This window comes from Neofelis nebulosa, chromosome 4 (genome assembly GCF_028018385.1).
Source record: "Neofelis nebulosa isolate mNeoNeb1 chromosome 4, mNeoNeb1.pri, whole genome shotgun sequence".
NCBI lineage: Eukaryota > Metazoa > Chordata > Mammalia > Carnivora > Felidae > Neofelis > Neofelis nebulosa.
This window is the reverse complement of record NC_080785.1, coordinates 88,105,492-88,127,906: the sequence shown is the minus strand read 5'-3', so window position 1 is coordinate 88,127,906 and position 22,415 is coordinate 88,105,492. Positions and strand designations below refer to the sequence as shown.

The window sequence follows — 22,415 nt, the reverse complement described above, 5'->3', positions numbered from 1 at the left end:
TGTCTGACTTTGGCTCAGGTCATGATCTCACGATTCATGGGCTTCGAGCCCCGCATCAGGCTCTGTGCTGACAGCTCAGAGCCTGGAGCCTGCTTTGGATTCTGTGTCTCCCTCTCTTTTTGCCCCTCCTCTGCTCATGCTCTGCCCCTCTCTCTCTCAAAAGTAAATAATGAAAAAACAATTTTTAAATAAAGAGTAAAACCAGTCTCTGCTTAACTAAAGGTTTATAATAATAGCAAACTAGTACCCTAATGATTTAAAATGACCATACGTGATTACTCAGAGTTCAGCATTACACTGTTAACAAAGAACATTTTTGGTCTGTGGCCTAGTTCATAATTCTCTTGCTATATATATATATATATATATACACACACACACACACACACACACACACACACATAAACACACCATATCCTACATCACAGCACTCCAACTTCACAAGGTGCTGTGTCCCAGAAGATGCAGTATCTGAGACTTCAATAGGTGACCCTCCTCCCTTCTCTGTGAAGTGACAGCCTAAGTCACAAGCAATGATTTATAGAATACCATTTACAGAATACAGTACTTGCTTATAAGACATGTAGTAATTTGGGGCATATGGGTAGCTCAGTCAGTTAAGCATCTGACTCTTGATTTCAGCTCAGGTTATGATCTCACAGTTTGTGACTCTGAGCCCCGCGTCGGGCTCTGTGCTGACAGTGCAGAGCCTGCTTGGGACTCTGTCTCTCTCCCAATCTCTCTGCCCCTCCCTTGCTCTCTCTCTCTTTCAAAATAAATAAATAAACATTAAAAAAAAAGACATTTAGTTTCTCAACAAAATACTGTTGCTGACAGAAGCAAGAAAAAGCACATCTAAATCTAAAATAATCTAGAGAAAGTTGTGATTCCAGTGGGAATAAATCTCTGCCCTCTCCATAAGGCAGCAGCCCTGTGACCTCTGAAAATGACCTAGTTCTAGGGTGGGCAGGGTGGGGGGAATGCAGCTGTGCTGGTTCCTCCTTATCTCCAACTTTTCTTCTGTGAAAGTCTTTGCTCCATGTACACTTACTAGGTTATCTCATTGAGGCCCATGGATGCCTTACCATCTACATTCTCGTATTTCTAAATATAGACCTGCATTTCTGAACCGTAGATGTCTTCTCCGTACATCATGCTCTCAAAATGCCATCCGCTGGGATGGATTATCGATCTCTGAGCTTAGAATGTTCAAAACTGCTGATCGCCAGCCCTCACCCCATGCCAGCTACCAGACATGCTCTCCCTGCAGCCTTCCCCACCTCAGTGAACAGCAGCTCCGTCCCTCACAGTTGCTCAGGCCAAAGTCCTGTCGTTTTCTGTGATCCCTCTGATCTTTTCACCATCCACCCCCCCACCCTCTCTCACCGCCCCCCCCCCACCCCCGCCCCCGCCCCCACCGATCTCTGGTCAGCAAATTCTGTCAGCTTTGCCTGCAGGACTTACTTCCCTGCAACCACCGTGGTGCACATCTCTCTCCAAGATCACTGCAAACACTGTCAGATGACTGTTCGTGATTCAGTCGTATTCTCCACTTAACAACCAGAGTGGCCCTTTTCAAAGTGGGTGAGATCATGTACCTCCTCTGGTCAAAACCCTTAGGGCTTTTACCTATGTGGAGGAAAAGGCAAAATTCTTACCATGACTTTTAAGGTCTAGATGGTCTGACAGCTGCCACAACACCCCAGCTCCCCAACTCCTCTGATCTCATCTTCCAACCCCCCTCTGTCTTAGACTGTCTGCTTTTCCTACACTGGCCTCCTGGCGGAACCTAAAACAGGCCAAGCACCTTTGCACCTGATGCTCCTTTGGCCTGGATATCTTCTCCCAGCCATCTGTCTGGCGCATTCTCTCATACCTTTAAGACTGTTCAAATGTCACCTCTTCAGGGAGGTCTCCCCAGACTGCCTATGTAAAATAGAATCCTTCCTCTCATACTCCTTATATCCCTTATCCTGTTTAATTTTTATGGCATTTTAATATATTGTTTATTTATTCATCTCCTCTGATAAGATATAAACTCCCTGACTACAGGGTTTTTGGAAACTGATGTATCTCTGACTTCCTAAACACATGGTATCCACTCAGTAAATGCTTTTTTGAATGAATTACACCTGAATCCACTTCAACATTTCTATCTCCACAAGGCTTTACGTTCCAAGACATTTCTGGCTTCTTTTTTTAGTTAGCGTGAGCTGCTGTCGAAACTAGGTTTTCGTTAACTAATCAAATGAACTATTAGAAGCAAACACCTCTGCTCAAGCTAGCCCACAGAATCCAGAACTTCTGGTAAATATACCCATATCAATAGATCCGGTCCCATCTGAAATTCTGTTTTTTGCTTCCTTAGTCAAGCAACCTCAAAATCTGTCCCCACATGTATTCCCCAGCTTTCTGCTGATAAAAATTCACAAATTTGTATAAAGGCTTCTCCTCCAATTTGACGTCATAATTTACATGACAGCATGCCCTGATTATGAGGTCCGGAGAGGCTGAGGAGTGGGATGAAGGAGCCTCACGGAGAATAAGATCTCTCCCTCAGAAGAGAAAGCAACACTCTTGCAACAGGATGAGCCTCCTCAGTGTGGGGAGAGGGGCCACTTCAAGGAGCAAAGGTGGCTCATTCACATTTGGGAATTCAGGGGAGTGAGTTCTCCAAGTATACCCAATTTCCCTCATTTCTATTCTCACTTCCAACTCTTCCCAATCAGTAAACAAAAGAAACCTGGCATAAATACGATTCAGTAGACATTGCATTTTGGCAAGACACAGGATGAAATTAGTTGGGATTCAGCCAACTCTCTTGTCACCTCTGGGGAGAGGGAGGAGATTGGAATTAAAGGTGGTCTAGAAAGGGGTCTTTAGTCTCATTGTAATTTTTTTAAATTAAACCATTCATGAATTTGGTATGATTAAAATTAATTTCAAAATTATAATATGGTATAAGAAGTATGAAAAAAAAACTTTTTTTTTCTTTAGGAACACGGGTAGAACAATCACAGTGTGTTCTGGTACTGTCATGTGTGGTATGGACCCAGAGGCACGGTCCCAGAACCCCTTCTAAATTAGAGGTTTGCCAGTGTACGTATGTATCCAGTCTATAGTATATCCGATCCTCTCTTGCCAACTTTCCCCCTGGCTTCAACCACTTCTCGCCTGTGTTCACAATCTCCCAAATCCTCAGATTTGACAGTATCTGCTCCTTCCCCAGTTATAACTCCAGCTTCCTCAGACTACAGCTCTCTTTGGTAACATATTTATGAACCGCTTTGAATAACAACACTGTCACAAATTGGTTTTACATCCTAGCCAAACAGATTGATTTCAAGGTAGAACCCAGACAATTGTTGAATAATGTACATATAATAAGGAATATATAGGATGGTATAGGACCAAAGAAGAGGGGTACCAACCCCCTCCTAATGTTACCAGAACAGAATGCCCAAAAGAGGTAACTAGGAGAAGGGAGAGGAGGATGGGGAGAAGGTGATACATATATATATTCTAGGTGCTTCGTATGTTATCCTCTCAATAACTCTATTGGGCAGATTCTACTGTTATCCATTTAAAAATTTTGTTTATTAAATGTTTTTATTTATTTTAGAGAGAGAGAGAGAGAGAGAGAGAGAGAACAGTGGGGGAGGGGCAGAGAGAGAGGGAGATGCAGAATCTGAAGCAGGCTCCAGGCTCCAAGCTGTCGGCACAGAACTCAACATGGGGCTCAAACTCACCAACTGGGAGATCATGACCTGAGCCGAGGTCAGATGCTTAACAACGGACTGAGCCACACAGGTGCCCCGACTGTTATCCATTTTGTAACTGAAAGAACCAAAGGACTGTGAGATTAAGTGACTGTGTTTGTGATCCCACAGCTTGCAGATGGTAGAGCTGAAATTCAAACCTAACAAGTCCAGCTTCTGAGTCCCTGCTCTAGATCACGAGCAGTAAGAAGACAAAACTCTGGTAGAGGATGGCCTTCTATCTAGACCAAGGGAACAGTATACACAGAATAATGGAAACTTCAGGGAATGTGGGGATTGTGCAAGAACAGGGGGTTTATTTGCTGGATTTATCATATAGGAAATGAGCAGTTGTTGGAAGGTTTTAAGCAGGGCAATAATATGATAACAACTGTATTTTTAAATAGTCTCTCTGACAGTGAAATGGAGGGTGGAAACTGGATGCATGGGTTACTCTGAGAAAGCATTTGCATTATCCAAAGGAGTTGATGAGGGCTGAGCCAGCAGGAATGTTAATGATGGAAAAAGATGGAGCTAAATGCTGCAAAACAAAACGGAAACTTTTGTATTTCAAAGGTGTCAACAGTATGCTGGAGGGAAGTGAGATAATGGTCTTCCTGTTAATGAAATAGAACTCATTAAAGTCTTCAAAAAGAGTCAAAGGTAAAGTCTAGTTAGGTGAACATTATGCAACTTTTCAGACAAGAGTAAATATATAAATATTATTTTACTAACAATATTTAATGTTTCCATATTGCAGAAATAAATAGATGTGAAGATTAAATCTTTTATTTTATAGGGTGGTTAAAAGACATGAGACATAAACTTATTTATACATAAAAGAAAAGAAGAACTCTAAATAAAAGCTTATCATGATGACATTACCCATCACTTTTACTTTTAAAACCTTTCCCTGGGTAGCCACTCAAAAATAAGACCAGCAAATTTTGTTACTAGAGTATGTTTTATACTTTGTATATTTAAGCTCTTTATTGGACAGATGTGTCATTCATTCATTTGAAGCATTACTGCCTATAGGAAAAATTTGATTTTTCTTCTTAGCAATGAGTGGATCAGTTTCACTTGGAATTTCTTTTTTTTTAAGGACTTCTATTTTCACTTATATATTCTTTTTTTTTTTTTAAGGTTTATGTATTTTTGAGAGAGAGAGAGAGCACAAGCAGGGGAGGGGCAGAGACAGAAAGGGAGACACAGAATCCAAAGCAGGTTCCAGGCTCTGAGCTGTCAGCACAGAGCCCGACACGGGGCTTGAACTCACAGACCAGGAGATCATGACCTGAGCGGAAGTCGGAGGCTCAACCGACTGAGGTGCCCCTCAGTTGGAATTTCTAAGGACTAGTTTTAGTCAACATTTTCAAAGAATGATACAGTTTAGAAATAAAGTCTTATTAAGATAACAAATATTAGCCTTTAAAATGGAACCAATTTGTTAATAATCAATCCACATTTGTGAACATTAGCACATATTAGTGAATAACTATGTTAAAGCAAAACGCTCTTTCAGATATAATCTATTTCCATCAACATGTTAAAGATTAGCAAAGCATAAAATATATTTTATAAATGACATGAAATGATAAAGTATAAAATACATTTTATAAATGACATGAAATGATTTCAAGAAGGAATTTCTATGTCACAGAATTTTTTATTGGAAAAGTGTCATAAAAGTATAATAGAAATAAAATTTGATCCTTTGAAATAAGTGGAAAGATAAAAGGCAGCTTTTGAGTATTTACATGGATTAATGGATTATTTGGCAAATCATCTGAAATGATAATCTCATTCCCATTATATCAGTGGATACTCGCTTTATGAGCTATTTTTCTTTAGAACTGTATTTTGCGAAGAGTCCGTATATTTTCCTTTTTTCAGTGTGAGAAATAGAAGTTTGAGAGGATCAGATCCTGCTTCATGAGTCCATTTTTGATCATGGGAATTGACTTAAACTTATGCATATATCAACAATTACATATAGTAAATGAAAATTCTATGTGAAATAAATACATTGTATAAAATAAAAATCTTCTTAATCTTTTTTTAAAAAAACAAAAAAGAATAAAAGTGTAAATCAGTTACATTTACATCTGTTATACTATTGAGTAGATATGAAGCTTTTGAAATGTACCATGATATTTTGTATTTTGGCTGTCACAATTCTCTTTGCATTTCTCTTGCCTTAATACTTTAATAGTATTCATAATAACTTAATTTTCATCATGTGTACCTGAAAACTTTGTATGTCATATATTTTTAAGAGTATCTTGCTTCTTTTTGGTTAGAATTTTCTATAAAGGGCAATATTTGAAAAGTTACTTTGTTTCCTAAAGCTACTATCCTTAATTATTTTCAAATTATGAGTAAAGTTGCATCTTTTTGAGTATATTTTGAGTTACTGTGGTAGAAACAAACTAGAAATTAAAGATTGAATACATTTCTATGACTCACATACACTATAGTGTATTGTTTCAAATTTTATACTAGAGTATATTTTAAATGTTCAACAGAATACCACTGTTCTCTCTGAAATGATCCCTTTTTTACAATGATTAAATTTAACACACTATTTTTTTAATAATCTGTAAAAAATGGTCTGCACTCCAGAATTAGTGAATTATAAAAGCTTCATATATTTTAGTTTGGTTAAAAAAAATAAACACCTGTATTTAAATTTTCTGATAAAAATATAAGCAATACACCAGTTAGGGTTAAGATATACATAATATTTGAACTACTATTCTATATATATCAAAATACATACGTCTTATAAAACTTAGCTTTCTATGAAGTGAATCACTTAATGAAAATATTGCTTTGGATATAAATGCTTTGGCCCTCAGAGTAATCTAGTCTATAAATAAATGCTTCATTCCCCACCCACACCTACCCTTCCAAAAGAAAGCTTACCAGTAGTCATGCACAGTAATGAGCAATCTTAAATTAAAAACTGTTGTGCAATCAAAGCAAAGGAAGCTAATTTTTATAGTAAAGCAGTTTTAACCATCCAACACCTAAAGAGTTATCAACTGTGAATTAATAACCTTTAAATCATGGTCTTTAAGGTTGAATTAATTTTCTGAATGCTTTTGGGAGTGACATTATGCTACCACCAAAATATTTTAAATGACAAATATTTTACATTTCACAAATAGTACATGAACAGGTTTAATTACATGTATTTCCCTTTGTCTGGGAGCTAAAATGCTGTAGGGTCTTCCTGACCCAAAAGAAATGCCATAAATCGAGAAGGTTTATCTCAGAATGAGGATTAAGGTATTTAGAGACATAAAGAGCCAATAACTGACTATAGCCTGAAAAAAAGGTATGTAAGTCACAATCAAAATACAGATTACTTGTGTAAAAATCCAGCCTGCTAAAGAAACAATGATTTCATAATTATAGCAAGTAACATAAGTAAATAGAAAATCTTTCAATTAATAGAAATTAAGGGAATCATAAATCTAATGTGTAATTCTCAACACTCCCAATTGCTTTGCAAATATTCATCTGGATAACAGTATAACAGCAACAAAAGACGCCTATAAAATGTGTGCTTTTTCAGCGTTATTTCAAATGCTGTGTAGCATAAGAACCTATTCCTAGAGATAAATTTTTAGTCATAGTAAAGGAGTATAAAACATATTCCAAAGTGCTCAAGGAATTAATTGCCCTATTAGGTAATAAATACCCAGAGGAATGAGTTTAGTGATTTATGGCTTAAAGTGCTTGGGTCTCAGCATCATTTTAGCCTCTTTGAAGGAGGACTTGTAGCCACCAGGGTGTGCCTCAGTTATACCAGGCCAGGTGCCCCAGAAAATCCCATTACGGACACCTCTATATTTTTGGTGATAATATTTGCCATTTAAGTTTGCAGAAAGACATGCATCAAACCACCAGCCTGAACTGTAATAGAGCCCACAGTTCCCAGAGGGGTACCGATCATTGTCTCTATCTGGGGTGGTGAAATACTTCAGATCATGGTTGTAATGTTTACTGAAATGTAAGGCATCTCCAGCTGTGCCGTTGTAATTACCGATGTGCAAACGGTATTTGAGAAACTCGTTGGCCACGTAAAATTGATCATACAAGGCATAGAGTTTGACACCATTAAAGTCTTCAAGATCAATTCTTAGAATCATTTCTTTACTTTTGGTCAAAAGATGAATTTTATCGTTCCCCAGCCAAAATTCTCTTCTGAGGTTCCCAAAGCCTACTTTGTAGTCTTGCCATGTTCTGGTGAAGTTGGTACTTCCATCGAGACGTGCCTGCAGCACTGTCCAGCCTCCCCCCATGGTCTCCATGTCACAATAAACTTCGAAGCTACTATTTTTGGGATCCGGTGTGACTCTGTAGGTCTCACTGCTTCTTTTGCCTATTGTGTAGTAGTCAGAGCAATCTTTATATATTAGATGTTGAACTGAAGGGGGAAGAAGAGAAAGACATTGGATTTGGTTACTAAAAATGATGCATATGAAGAATTCTTTATATGTACAAAAGCAGTTTGATAATTTAGTCAGTGGTGTTCATGAAACCTTGCTCTGCAAAATTTACTTGAACCTGTTTAGCAAATGTTTATTAAAGCCTCAGAATAAGAACTTGGTGCTATAAAGCAGACAAGGCTCTCCAACATACTCTTGGTTGGTAATAATAGTAACAATGTTCACAAAAAACAACAACGAAGTCAATGAAATAGTTTTGGTAATTTAGTAATACTTAGTGAGTGCTACTTATGTGTTCTAGGCATTCTGCCAAAGACTTGATAACATTTTCACACTTAGTCTGCACGTTGACCTTATGATGTAGGTATTATTTCCAGTCTGCAGGTGAGGATACTTAGTTAGGGTCAAAGAGAACCAGTGGCTTGGTCAACTTCACAGAAGCATTAAGTGGTAGAGCCAAGGCACGAACTGAGATCTGGCTGGCTGTAAAGCTTGTTCTTGTAACTACTGCATTCCTTGGTCCTAAAGGTCAGATGCTTCCAACCCTTCTAGAACTGCATTCCATGTTTACAGAAGAAGCAGAGTTTCTATTTCCTTTCACCTAACGGGGCTGATATCCTCTTCTGCCAGAAAGTTTTATAGGATATGTTCCAAATTATGTATTAAAATTCTAATGTACAGACTTGATCATAAATTCATATTTATTTTACTTTCTTGACAACTAAATTAAGAAGCTCAAGTAAAAAAAAGATTTTTTTCAATAATATACCAATATCCTTTTTTTAATGCTTCCACACATACGTTTGCAAACTTTTCTCTTTCCAATATTTTATTTAAATTCAAGTTAGTTAATGTATAGTGTAGTTTTGGTTTCTGCAGAATTTAGTGAGTCATCGCTTACACACAACACCCAGTGCTCATCACAACATGTACCCTCCTTAATGCCCAGCACTCATTTAGCCCATCTCCCCACCTCCCCTCCAGCAACCCTCAGTTTGTTCTCTGCAGTTAAGAGAGAACTTATGGTTTGCCTCCCTCTCTCTTTTTGCCTTATTTTATTTTTCCTTCCCTTCCCCTATGTTCATCTGTTTGTTGCTTAAATTCTACATATAAGTGAGATCATATGGTATTTGTCTTTATTTGACTAACTTATTTCACTTAGCATCATACTCTCTATACCAACATTCTTATTCTGAATTTATTATCTGGAACGTATTTAGCCAGTGTTTCACATGTTTGGTTTCTAGAAAAGAACAACAGGTGGTTATGTTCAGGATGGCTCTGTAGGAATCAAATACAGGTATTTACTCTTAGATAATTTTTATAAGGATTTGGGCCAGATAAAGTAAGTTACTACTCAAAACAAAATCTGTTCATGTGTATTTAGAACTCAAAGTATTTCAACATTTCCCCTAAACTCTTAGTATAAAAATAGATGGTAGAATTTTGTTCATATCATTACAAGCTGCCATGCAGCAGCAAATCTAGTGTGCACCCAGGGATGTCACCTAAGATGTGAACTTCTGCCTTGCCATTCAGGGTATGTTTAGATACGGGCTGGCAGGAGTATTAGCAACAGTGGTCCTTGAAAGCCCCACCTTCAGATCCCTAGCAGATTCCTTGGAGATGGAGCACACATGAGGTGCTTGTTCCAAATGAATGTGATCTCCATCCCAGGCACCATATCCCTTCAACCTTACATGCATGGTAAGTGGAGGTCCTAATGCAGAGATGGCTTTCCAAAGTGTAACAAGACCATCAGCAGCAGTGAATCAGATGGAAAGCCAGCACTTGGAGGAACCAGTGCCACAGCTAGAAGTTTGTGGGCACAGTAGGTAACTAAGTTTGTGGTCTTCTGTCATGCCAAAACTCTCCCCTTAAAATGTTTTTGTGCCACTCAAAGCAAAAAGTTTTGCACACACATGAAGCCATATAGCTGCTTTTATTCCATTTATAAAATCTCCTGTTTTCACTAGATATTTGGGATTATGATTGGCAGATAAGTTAAAATCTTGCAAAGATTTCCTGTGGCCACATGAGAGGAGCAGTCAGCCAACCACAGGAAACTGACTTCCAATGAACAAAGCACAGCTGGAAATACTGCCTTATCTGTGTTGTCTTCAAACACTTCAATGAGGAGATATGAGAAGTGAAATGCAGTAAAATATTAAGAAATAATATCTCTCTACTTTGGTTTGTGTGTAGCTCTGGCATTAACAAACAAGATCTTTGAAATTGAAAGTGCTTTCTAATGGATACAGAATTATGATTTTTGTAATTAATTCTTGTTTCTGTGGTCACATTTGCAAAGATATTAGTTTTTCCTGTACTACCTTGATGAATAAAAGGCTTAATTTCTTTCATCTGTCCTTTGTCTAACTTCTTTGCAAAAGTTAATGATTATAGATCCTGTCTAGCTATATAATATTCATGAACAGATGGTAAGAAGACATTATACATACCTGGACGTGACTGTATTTCTTCTTGATTGGGACACTTAGATGAACACTTGCCATCCAAACTATTGACTACAAATGTTAGATTTGCCACTTTGCTGTCAACATAATTTTCTATGTTGTTCATATTTACAAGGTTGAGCTTCTCCAGGCGACCCTGAAGCACATCGATCTCCTCCTTTGCATTCTTTAGGTCAGAGGACAGCTTGTTAACCTCACTCTCTAATTCTCGAACTCTGTTGTCATCGGCTTCTCCTAGCGCTCCTGGGCTAGGTAACAGCCGTCCATTTCTGCCCGGGTCTCGGCTGTCGTCAGCTTGCAGTTTGCAGTCTTGGCAAGATTTCTTGAGGCTATTTACCATTTCCTTGAGGTTCTGGACTTCCTTGAACACCTCCTCGATCCTGCCGAACTGCTTCGGGAGCTGAATGGTCAGTGGCGGCAGGCTCACCTGGTAGGGGCATTCGCTCCCCTCCTCGCATTTCCCTCTGCTTTCTAGTCTCACCGGGCAGGCATCCTTGGCCATTTCATCTTTAATTTCCTCCGTTTCATTGTTCGCCACAACCAAAACGCCATAAGCCGCAAGGACAGTCGAGCTCAGCCCCCACCAGTTGGCTAGCTTCATCGTTGCTCGGCGGCGGGTGGCCCTCACCCCAGTGAGGACGCGTGCGGGCCGGCGCTGTTTTAATAGCCGCAGCTGCCTGCCTGAGTCAGGTTTTCTGTGTTCTCAGAAAAGGGCGGGAGCGCTTGCATCACCAGTTTCAGAATCACAGAGGAAGAGGAGACTGTCCTCTTTACACGCAGCTTGCCAAAACCTGTTATTTATTCTCAAAATAATACGCATCAGAATTACTGTGGTTGCCTGGGTGTACAGATTCCTCAAGTTTCACTTTTACCATTTAGTTTATGAAGCACCAGAAAAATCTTGGATTTCAAAATAATTATGCTTGAAATAAATTGTACTTAATGCCCCTGGAAAAACTAGCTTTTAAAGATAAAAAAAAAAAAAATTAATGTGCTAGTTACCCAGACTGAAGAACAGAAAGTTTACAAAAATGGAAATGGTCTTTTTTTCCTTTGTAGAATGGGGTGAGTCATCGGGGATTCTGTATATTCTTCATGTTGGAGTTTCAGGTGAAATGTTAAGCACTTAAATTTTTTTGTTAATATGGCAAAAAGTGCAGCTTTCAGATTCATGGCATGCACTTTTGTTTCATCTATTTGAAAAACAGAAAACTGGTAGAAAGGGGTTACTTTCTATTCCTTTGGCCGTAGCCTAGCGTAGTAGAAATGTCTACATGACAAAAGGTACATCATTGCCTTTCATCAAAACCAGCAGCCTCCTGCTTTCCTTCACCACGTTTGTGATTATATTCTACAGTTGCCCACGTGTGAATCTTTGAACTTTTCTTGGTTCTGTTCAGATTCTCCCTCTGTCCCCGGCATCTCTGCCTCCTCTTCCCACTGACAACCATGCCTCTGTGCTCTCTTCCTCCCACGGTGGGTTCCTCCACCTGGTCTCTATGCCACTTGCTCTAGCACTGCCCTGCCCACTTGTCAGACTTATGCCTTTTCAGACTTTCCTTGGTTTAAACCTTTTATCAATTTTCAACCTTTTCTCCTCAGAGGCTGAGAGGCAGGAAGGAGGGAACAATTTCAATGGGAGAAACCACCTTCTTTTTAGTTGTTTTGCATACTGGCATCTCATATAAGGTTTCTTACTTTAAAAAGGATATTTTTTGCTTTAAAAATAATTTCAAAAATAACTGACATGGATAAAAATCTAGATTCTTTATTGTGTTTTAAGGCACTCTGTAATCTATCTCAGTTATTTCCTTAATTTGATTTCCTATGACTTTTCTATATATCCCCTTCATTCCAGCCAGATACCCTAGTCACCCTAACTCTTTATGTTCTCTAAATGTGTCAGCCTCACTTTACACTTTGGCGATTGTGTTTATTCCTGAATACTTGGAAGACATGGATTCTAGCCCTGGATCTACCTGCTCTTGAATATACAGATCATTAACTTCACTGAGACTTGGTTCCTGTGCTGTGAAGGAGATATTTGGCTATTATTCCCTCATACAAGAATGATAGTTATAAAAACTTTGAGTGAAATGTTAAGGGAAAAGAATGCATTTAAGCATAACATTCTTTCCAGACAAATTTATCAAACACGTTTTACACACCTTATGCCTCATTTTCCTCCATCTTCTTCCAGGTTTTTAAAAAAATTAAGTTTGTTTTCTCTTCATTCCATTCAACATAGTCAAACCAATTTAGGCAAAATTTTTTAACCTTCTGACTAAGAACATCTAATTAATCTCTTAATTTCATTTTTCTCTCCTCACCCGCTTTTAAGCTCTGACACTCCCATGTTGTGAGGGGAGAAATAAATGAATGAATAGATAATTTTAAAAGAAAGAGAATGATGATAATATAGATAATATATAAAAATATTTTATAAATTAGAAATATATAGGAATAATATTTAGTTTAAGGTACATTATTTTTTATAAATGCCCTTATCTGGTTAGGGATACAATTGATATATTTAGCCAATTACTTATTAAGGATCTTCTATATATTCAGTGCTCTACTAGGTTGTATATAAAATGCATGCCATGGCCTCATCCATTCAATCATTTATTCATTCATCCACCACCCACCCATTCATCCAACTATTCATTCATCCCTCCATCCATCCCTCCCTCCCTCCATCCCTTGCTCCATCCATTCATCCCTCCATCCATCCCTCCATCCTTCCCTCCATCCCTCCATCATATTAACTGAGCATCCTCTACATGCAAGACACCATTTGAGGCACTTAGACTATGCTAGTGATCAAATCAAACAAAAATTCCTTTTTCCTTCGTAGGCAGGGGTGTTGAGGACCTTATATTTTCTTCATGTTGGACTTTGAAGTAAATCATAAGCACTTTTAAAAGTTTCTGGGAGGCCTGAACGGCCCAGTTGGTTAAGCGTCCAACTCTTGATTTCTGCTCAGGTCATGATCTCATGCTTCGTAAGATCGAGCCCCACATTGGGCTCTGCACTGACAGCATGGAGCTTGCTTGAGATTGTCTCTCTCCCTCTCTCTCTACCCTTCCCCTGCTCACACACTTGCATGTTCTCTCTCTCTCTCTCTTTCTCTCAGAATAAATAAATAAACTTTCAAAAAAAGTTTCTGAATCTAATAAAAGTGCAGCTTTCTGACTCTTGCAGTGGGCTTTTGTTTCATCTGTTTGAATTGGAGATTTGCTTTTCAAGCATCGCTGCTGATTCTTGGGCCCTGCACCCCACCCCCACCCCAGCCAAGCGCCAGTGGCACATTCCACCTAAAAAGCTTGGACGTTCTGTGGGAACTGGCTCCTTCAGGACCTGTAAAAAAATTCCCCAAATAGAGGTACTGATTTACTGATCAGTTCTCATTGACACTGGCAGGTGATCCTCTGCGTTCTCAGTTTAAAACATCACTGGTCACTTACTGCAGGAAGACACTAGGTGACTACAACATGACAGGGGTTCAACCTGCCTAGTGAGTCTATAACCCATGGGGCCAGAGAGTATGCGCTACAATTATGCGAGAATGTTCACTAATACTATCTCACTGCCTCCTCCCATCTCTGCAGTTACTAAGCGCACTTGCAGATGAGCAAAGAAAGGACTCAAAGCCTGTTTTACAGTTTTTAAGAACCTGGAGCTTACTCCAAAGTTCATGTGTTTTCTCCTATGCTACACTGCCATGTAGGGGGAAAGGATAACACTGGGAGGTACATTAGTACCACGTTGTGGGAACCTGGTGCTTCATCACTGCTTAGATCAATGGAGAGCCACTGAAGGTTTCTGAGCAAGGTAATACTGTAATGAGTTAAGTACTTTAGAGAAATTAATCTATCAGTGAAATACTCGATGCACTGGAAAGGGAAAGTTTAGGCAAGGAGAGCGGTTTAGGGGCCATTTTTATAGTTCAAGTCATTGTTTCCCAAAGTGTGTTTTCTGGAACGTGAATAACTAGATGTTGATGAATGTAATATGAAAATAGAGCCCCAGGACAAGCGATTCTGAGAAATATCAGTCATACACTAAAGTGTATTATGGCTGGTCAAGAGAAAAGTGATGTATGCTGCATTTGTCAAATGTTAGTTAACAGTAGGAACCTTGCCCCCCACCCCAGGTCCATTCTTAGGAATGAATCTTCGACTAGAAACCAGTAGGAAATGGGAGTTCTAGATGAGAGGTTATTAGTGTGATGGCAGGAGGGGTGGTCAAGGCGTTGCAGACATTATTTCCAAGCAGTGATAGAAGCCATGAAAGCTTATAACTGATCAGAAGTGGGGGGGAGAAGGAGAACTATGAAATACGACTCTGGTTGAAGTTAAGTAATGTGGCAATGACAACTGGAAGGGAGCAGTAGATTGGGGAGAGTGTAGAAGTATTACTTCTGTTTGGAATACATTGACAAGCCATTAATTAGAGACATCTACCAAACAGTTGGACACCTAGGTATGAAATCATCACAGAATAAATGTGGGTATCAGTTTGAAACCACAGATACCGAAAGGATGGTCAAAGAAACAGGACAGGAACCAGAAGAGTAGTGTTGTGAAGACCAGGAGAGAGGCTTTCAAGAAGGCAGCTAGCTATCAGATAATCAAAAGCTTGAAAAACTTTTGTCCAATACTATGGAATTCCCACCATCTGACCTTGACCTTTTGCCTCCTCCCTTTTGCTGGAAAGTCTTCCTGGATTTTCTCATGCCCAGTCTGCCCCGACTCGAATGTCACCTCTCATTCTTCATGGCAGCATCAGAATCTTCCCTCCAACCCCACATCTGTCCTCAACCCAGAACTGACAGATGATACCCATTTAAAGATTTGTTTTTTGTTTTTTTTTTAATTTTTTTTTTCAACGTTTTTTTTAAATTTATTTTTGGGACAGAGAGAGACAGAGCATGAACGGGGGAGGGGCAGAGAGAGAGGGAGACACAGAATCGGAAACAGGCTCCAGGCTCCGAGCCATCAGCCCAGAGCCTGACGCGGGGCTCGAACTCACAGACCGCGAGATCGTGACCTGGCTGAAGTCAGACGCTTAACCGACTGCGCCACCCAGGCGCCCCTTGTTTTTCAAATCTAAACAAATTATTTAGCACTGATATATGGTGGGGTTTCTATTCAGACTTCTTTAGTGTTGTCTTATTCAAAGTATATTCAAGGGAGGATCTGCATTTACTGTATTTGGATCAGATTTCAAAAGTAAATTTCCATTTCCTATAATACGGTTTTTTTTAAGGGAACACTTTGATTCTATTTGTACCAAAGGAATATAATGACAATCATTATTTATAGCATTGAGATATTTTCACTGGTACTACATGTATTAACATATTTGTAGTTTCTTATGTTTAAATTCAAGAGCCTTTGATTATTCTTTAGGGAATACATGTTTTTATGATAAGAAATGTTTAAACATTCACTTTTGAAAGTACTTGATTTGAAATGTCAACAGTAAGTAATGTTTATTTTAATATTCTTTTGGGGTCTTAGTCCTTGTTCGTTATAAATTTCACAGAACTTTAAAACAAAGCCCTGATTTCAGCAACCCATAGACAGATCACGAATTGCCTGATTTTGGTTAAAACTAGAATAAGAGTTGATAGTTTCTTTGGTCTGTCTTGCAAGTACCTCACTAGCATAGATGCAGACTAGAAATCCCTCTAGTATGGACCTACCATGAAAGATCCATTATGTGAATTCTTAAGGGTTCTGGTTCAAAAGAAATATAGGGCATAAACATATAAGGGTCCACTCTTTATAGGACTACAGAATATATACAGTTATCTGATGTGCTAATGGCCCAGATCTTCAGTGGGGTATTCAGGGCTCCTCGGGCTAGAATTTTATGAAACTATAATATTCCATGGAAGTCTTGAGATATCCATCAGTTGTCATCTATCAACAGTATCTCCTTTTACCATATACCACCCACCAAGCCAGGGATCATAAAGGATTGAAGAGATCCATGGGGCATGACATCTAATTTTGCTGTCATCTAATTTCCAGACACTTAGGAAACTTCATATAACCAATGCTGGAGAAACAAAATGTATTTATTTTTATTTCTATATTGAAAATACATCTTGTTTCTTTTCATATTCCTGAAACAAAACAAACAATAAAAGCATGGTAAAGAAATCATGAAAATCAAATTATGTCTCCCTCCTCCCCCAGTTGTGGCTTTCTGTGCATCTTCTCTTTGTCTCCCATTATTTCTGGTAGTTACGTCCTACAAAGTCACTGTTCCCAGAGGACATACTAGGTTAGGTTTCTGTGAACCTCTGGTCATAGTACTTTTGTCAAGCCATCAATATGTAACCTTTTTTTAAACATGTTTCTGTTTAAAAACATCTTATTTCATATTGTTGATTCATTAACATGGAACTCATGACCAACACAACTATAATTCACACCTGAAGGAATCTTATCTAACACATGGATTTTCTCCATAAGACACATCACAACCGTCTTGTACTTAAGAACACTAGGCAGCACTTCAGCACTAAACTTGGGAGCACAAAAGTGTGAAAAAACATGACACTTAGGGATGGGTGCCTGGGTGGCTCACTTAAGCATCCAACGTCGGCTCAGGTCATGATCTCACCATCTGTGAGTTCGAGCCCCACATCAGGCTCTGTGCTGACAGCTCAGAGCCTGGAGCCTGCTTTGGATTCTGTGTGTGTGTGTGTGTGTGTGTGTGTGTGTGTGTGTGTGTCTCAAAAAATAAACATTAACAAATTAAAAAATGAAAACAAGAAACAAAACAAAAGGTGACACTTAGACCACCGAAAGGATTCTGTTTACACCATGAGAGCTGAAGCAAGATAGCAGAGCTTCACCATTCTAGGGATGTCTGCAAATGATCCCCAAAAGCCACATGTATTATCTGGGGGTTACAAACAAATTTTAATGAGTAGGTGAATTTGCAAATACACTATCCATGAATAATGAGGACTGACTGTATACTACTACAAAATCCAGAGCTTTAAATCCTTGGAAATGTCTATACATTCATTCTAAGCTAAGAAGGTTAATTTGGTATTACCTGTTTCAGGTATTACCTTGCTTCCCTTGGGTTATTGTTTTTTGTCTTTATTTGGCATTTAAAAATAATATTTAAATTTTTATATAACATATTACATGTATAAACATACATCACATGTATGTGTTGTATATATATATATATATATATATATATATATATATATATATATATATAAAGTTATTAGATAATGTATATAAATATAAATTGAATCATAAAATTTAGTTTAAAGATTTATTTTATTTAGTTTTTAATGTTTTTGTTTTTGAGAGAGAGAGACACCACAAACAGGGGAGGGGCAGAGAGAGACAGAGACACAGAATTCGAAGCAGGCTCCAGGTTCTGAGCCATCAGCACAGAACCTGATGTGGGGCACGAACTCATGAGTTGCAAGATTGTGACCTGAGCTCAAGACAGATGCTTAACTGGTAAGCCACCTAGGCACCCAAGGATTTAGTTTAATATTTTAGTTCATTCATCAGAATAGTGTGCATCTTAAATAATTAAATCATTATGGAAAAATGAAGATATTAAACTAATTAATAATTAGTTTAAACTAATTATTAGTTTAATTAGTTAATTAAATTAATTTAATTAACTAATTAAACTAATTCCACACTAACTGAATAATTTCATGCTTTTGTTTACCTTTACCATAATATGTTTCTATTGATAATACTTTTAAAATATATTTTTACATAATTAAATAATTAAAATAATACAGTTTTTAAGTCAATCTTATAAAACAAAAGAAAAAAATGAAGTCCAGGGATTGCTTATAGTTTTACTATCTAAGTGTAAGTAATGTCTTTTAAATGTCTACCTTTACTCTGAGACTCATTTTTGAAAGAACCCAAGTTTATCTTATGAAATATATGACAACACATGAACTCTCTCAATAAAGGTTAACTTAAAGGTGTCTTGTATGGTGCTGGTAAGTAAAGAAAATTTATGAAATGGATTAAAGGTTGTATATAGTACATATTGAAACACTGACCGTTCATCCAAGTCCTTTGGAAATCTTTTTATGCATTTACAATATAGCATTCTAAGGTACAGCATTATGTTATTTAGTTTATTTCTTTTTCTGCTTCTAGTTTGATAATATCTGTGATTTGAGTCATTTCCTGTTCTTTTCAGTGAAAATCTTTCAGGGTAGAAGAAACTACTTCTAGATCATTATCAACAGATGTAAAATTGCTTGTCCCTTATTTTGTTTATTTTTAAGTATCCATTATTTATCACAGCTTTCCTTTGCTTGTGTATTTAATACAAAGTTGTTTTGACTATGTTTGTATGTACAAAAGATAGGCATGTGTTTTGACAACTGATACAAAGTTTAGCTGCAACAATTGCTTGTACACAAAAAGATGACAAAACAGGCACAAAAGTTGTCAGTCACATATAAATTTAAACTAAATTTTCATTCGTTACTGTGATCATCTCAAAAATAGCATGTCATGATACAGTGAAAAGAACTTTAGGATGGTAGTTATGGAACTCGTGTTCTTAGGGAGGAAACTTCTGCTTTCTTGCCACTTAAGTAGGCTTTCATTTCCAAGTCTGTAATATGAGAAAGTCAAGTTAGAGATCACTAAGGCCCTTTTCAGCTGTAATAGTTTATGATTCTAAATGTTGTTCATTAGAAGCCATATAATAGGAAAGCAAATCATTAAAATATAAACTTAAGTACAGAGCATCCTTTAATTAAATCACTAATTACAATGGAAAACTATGACAATCTGTTTTGTTTTAGCTATTCATCCAATGAATACTTATTTTGCATTTATGGAACCATGCTTTCTACTGGGCCCTAGGGATAATAAGGGTGAAAAAACAGACACTTCCTTACTTGGTGGAGCTTTAACCTGAAGAATATGTTCCAAGCCAGAGCCAGCCTTGGACAGAGGCAATGTGTTTGGCCTTAGAACATACTTGCCTTTTCTGAATCCCCCCCCCGCCCCCCGCCAATCCCTCTCACTATGCCATAGCACTGGCCTCTCCTTTTGCTACTCCTGAGATGGCCATTTTTCAAGTCATTTTTTCCAAATTAGACCACAAAGGTTGTATAGTGTCTGTAAATAACCACTGCTACCTTGGATATATGCTGTCTAGGTAGAGAAAAGAGCTTCCTGTTTGTCCCCTTTATTAGGCTTATTTCTTTGCTTCTTAACCCATCTCCCTAACTACCACCACTCCAAAATCTTCTGTGTACCAAGCAGAAAAAGTGTTTAGAACAAAAGGGGTTTTAGAAAGAAAACCATACCCCATACAAATAGCACATGTAGCTTCCCTAGGTCTAAAACTTATTTAATGACTGTAGGGTTTATCAATTCAATAAATTATAAATTCTGCAGAATGCACAGAATAGATATAACCGTAGCACTGAAAATATAAAAGCACAAGAGGTAAATATATTAAAACTTTCTGCTTTTTACATTTGCTCCTCTCCTATTTTTTCCCCTCCTTTTTATATCTTTGCTTCTGTAGTGTGAAGCAGTGGGGGTAAGAAGGGGGAAACAGCATATGGATTGGGGGATTTGACTTTTCTCCTTTCTAGGGCAGGCACCAGAAGAGGAGCCTGGCCTGACTTGGAGAATCTTGGCCAAGTTTAAGTTGCTCTTCCTCCCTGCTCCACAAATAGCTAACATCTGCTGCTTATTATGTGCTCATCTTCTATAATTTTCCCCTCTAATTCCCACCCAAACATAGAAGACAGAAATATAGTGTCATGGAATAAAGTGGAGCTCTGAGAGATGGAGGTGGTGGGATAAAGATGACAGAGACAAAGAAACACAGAAAAAAAGACTAGAGCGGGGATGAAGAGAGAGAAATTGCATCATGGTGGGATCTTTTGTTTAATGTATCACAATATTTCGTTCAATGAAGATTATTAAATCCACATGTAAAGCTAATTTTACAGGATTTTCCTTTCTGGAGTGGATACTGAGAGAACAAATAGGATACGGTTGGAATCAGAGCATTAGGGCCTCATGATTGAGCACCTCCTCCATCATTTTGACAGTGGCCAGGCGTGTCAGTAGTTGCTCCAGATTACATTGTTATGATGCCCATCCGCAAAGTTAAATAAACTTTTAAGACATACAAGTTCCAAACAGCTTAACCTAACAAACAGTGTGAGCTTTTAGTCAGCATATCCAACTTCCAAATGTTTAAAGGAGTTTTGTTGTGGAAGTGTTTGCTTTCATAACAACTTAATTCCTTGTAATTTCTTGAGTTTTTCCTATTTTGGAACACCTGTACTACAGCAAATAGCAAAATAACATTGTCAGGGGGAAGGTGCATATACTAAATATATATTCCAGCAATTGATATAGAATATTTAGAACAAATAGTGTTTAGTGTTTACTAGAGGAACTTTAATATTAAACTGCTGTTGCAAGCTTTTCACCATGCCACAAAACCTCAGGAAATGACGTTTCATGTTATCAAGACCAACGCCTTCATTTTACAGATAAGTGAACAGGTCTAGGAAAAGCTAAATGATCTGTCCAAACCTGACCAAGGCTGCTCAGGTCTTCCAATTTCCCAAATAGCTATTCCAGAAAATTCTGGATTGATGTGTATAGTACTCTTAATTTGTCATTAGATTATAGAAAAATGCCACCAAAATAATAGTTTACCCATATTAAAACTTTCCTAGTACAATGCTGCTGGGATTTTAGAAAGCAATACGGTTTCTTCAGGTCTTTCAAAAGAATTGGGAATTCCCGTATGTGCTATTCACATGCCTTGCTGGGCATGAAAATGATTCAGACAATTTCTCCAACATATACACATCTGTATCCATAATTTTTTTCCCACTTGTCTTTCTGTCTATGCTTGTTTGTATTGTCTGGCTTTAGAGTATAAATTCTTTTTTTTTTTTTTTTTTTTTTTTTTTTTTTAAATTTTTTTTTCAACGTTTTTTATTTATTTTTGGGACAGAGAGAGACAGAGCATGAACGGGGGAGGGGCAGAGAGAGAGGGAGACACAGAATCGGAAACAGGCTCCAGGCTCCGAGCCATCAGCCCAGAGCCTGACGCGGGGCTCGAACTCACGGACCGCGAGATCGTGACCTGGCTGAAGTCGGACGCTTAACCGACTGTGCCACCCAGGCGCCCCTAGAGTATAAATTCTTAAGATAATTATTTTTTGAAAACATCTTGTGCCCCAAAGAGAATGCAAGTATCTTGCCATTTGCAATAACGTGGATGGAACTAGAGTGTATTATGCTGAGCGAAATAAGTCAGGCAGAGAAAGACAAATAGCATACGATTTCACTCATACATAGAATTTAAGAAACAAAACAGATGAACATAGGGAAGGGAAGGAAACGTAAGATAAAAACAGAGAGGAAGGCAAACCATAAGAGACTCTTAAATACAGAGAACAAACCGAGGGTTGCTGGAAGGCTGGTGGGTGGGAGAATGGGCTAAATGGGTGATAGACATTAAGGAGGGCACTTGTTGTGATAAGCACTAGGTGTTAAACGTAAGTGATGAATCACTAAATTCTACTCCTGAAACCATTATTACACTATACATTAACTAACTTGGATGTAAGTAAAATAAAAGAAAAAGAAAAAAAACAACCACAAAAAAACCATCTTATGCCCGACCCTGCCCAGAGCTGCATTCTA

General features: G+C 38.0%; 2 protein-coding genes across 3 annotated transcripts in view; one reads left to right on the top strand and one right to left on the bottom strand.

The window, feature by feature from the left end:
* CCDC146 (coiled-coil domain containing 146) overlaps window positions 1-22,415 on the top strand; it is a 115,576-nt gene that overhangs the window by 30,161 nt on the left and 63,000 nt on the right. The gene's annotated exons all lie outside the window — the stretch shown is intronic.
* FGL2 (fibrinogen like 2) lies at window positions 4,532-11,435 on the bottom strand. The gene is made up of 2 exons (XM_058725322.1): window positions 10,681-11,435; window positions 4,532-8,196 (listed from the first exon to the last, which is right to left on the bottom strand). The coding sequence occupies exons 1-2, from the start codon at window positions 11,294-11,296 to the stop codon at window positions 7,490-7,492; spliced, it is 1,323 nt and encodes a 440-aa protein (XP_058581305.1). The 5' UTR covers window positions 11,297-11,435; the 3' UTR covers window positions 4,532-7,489.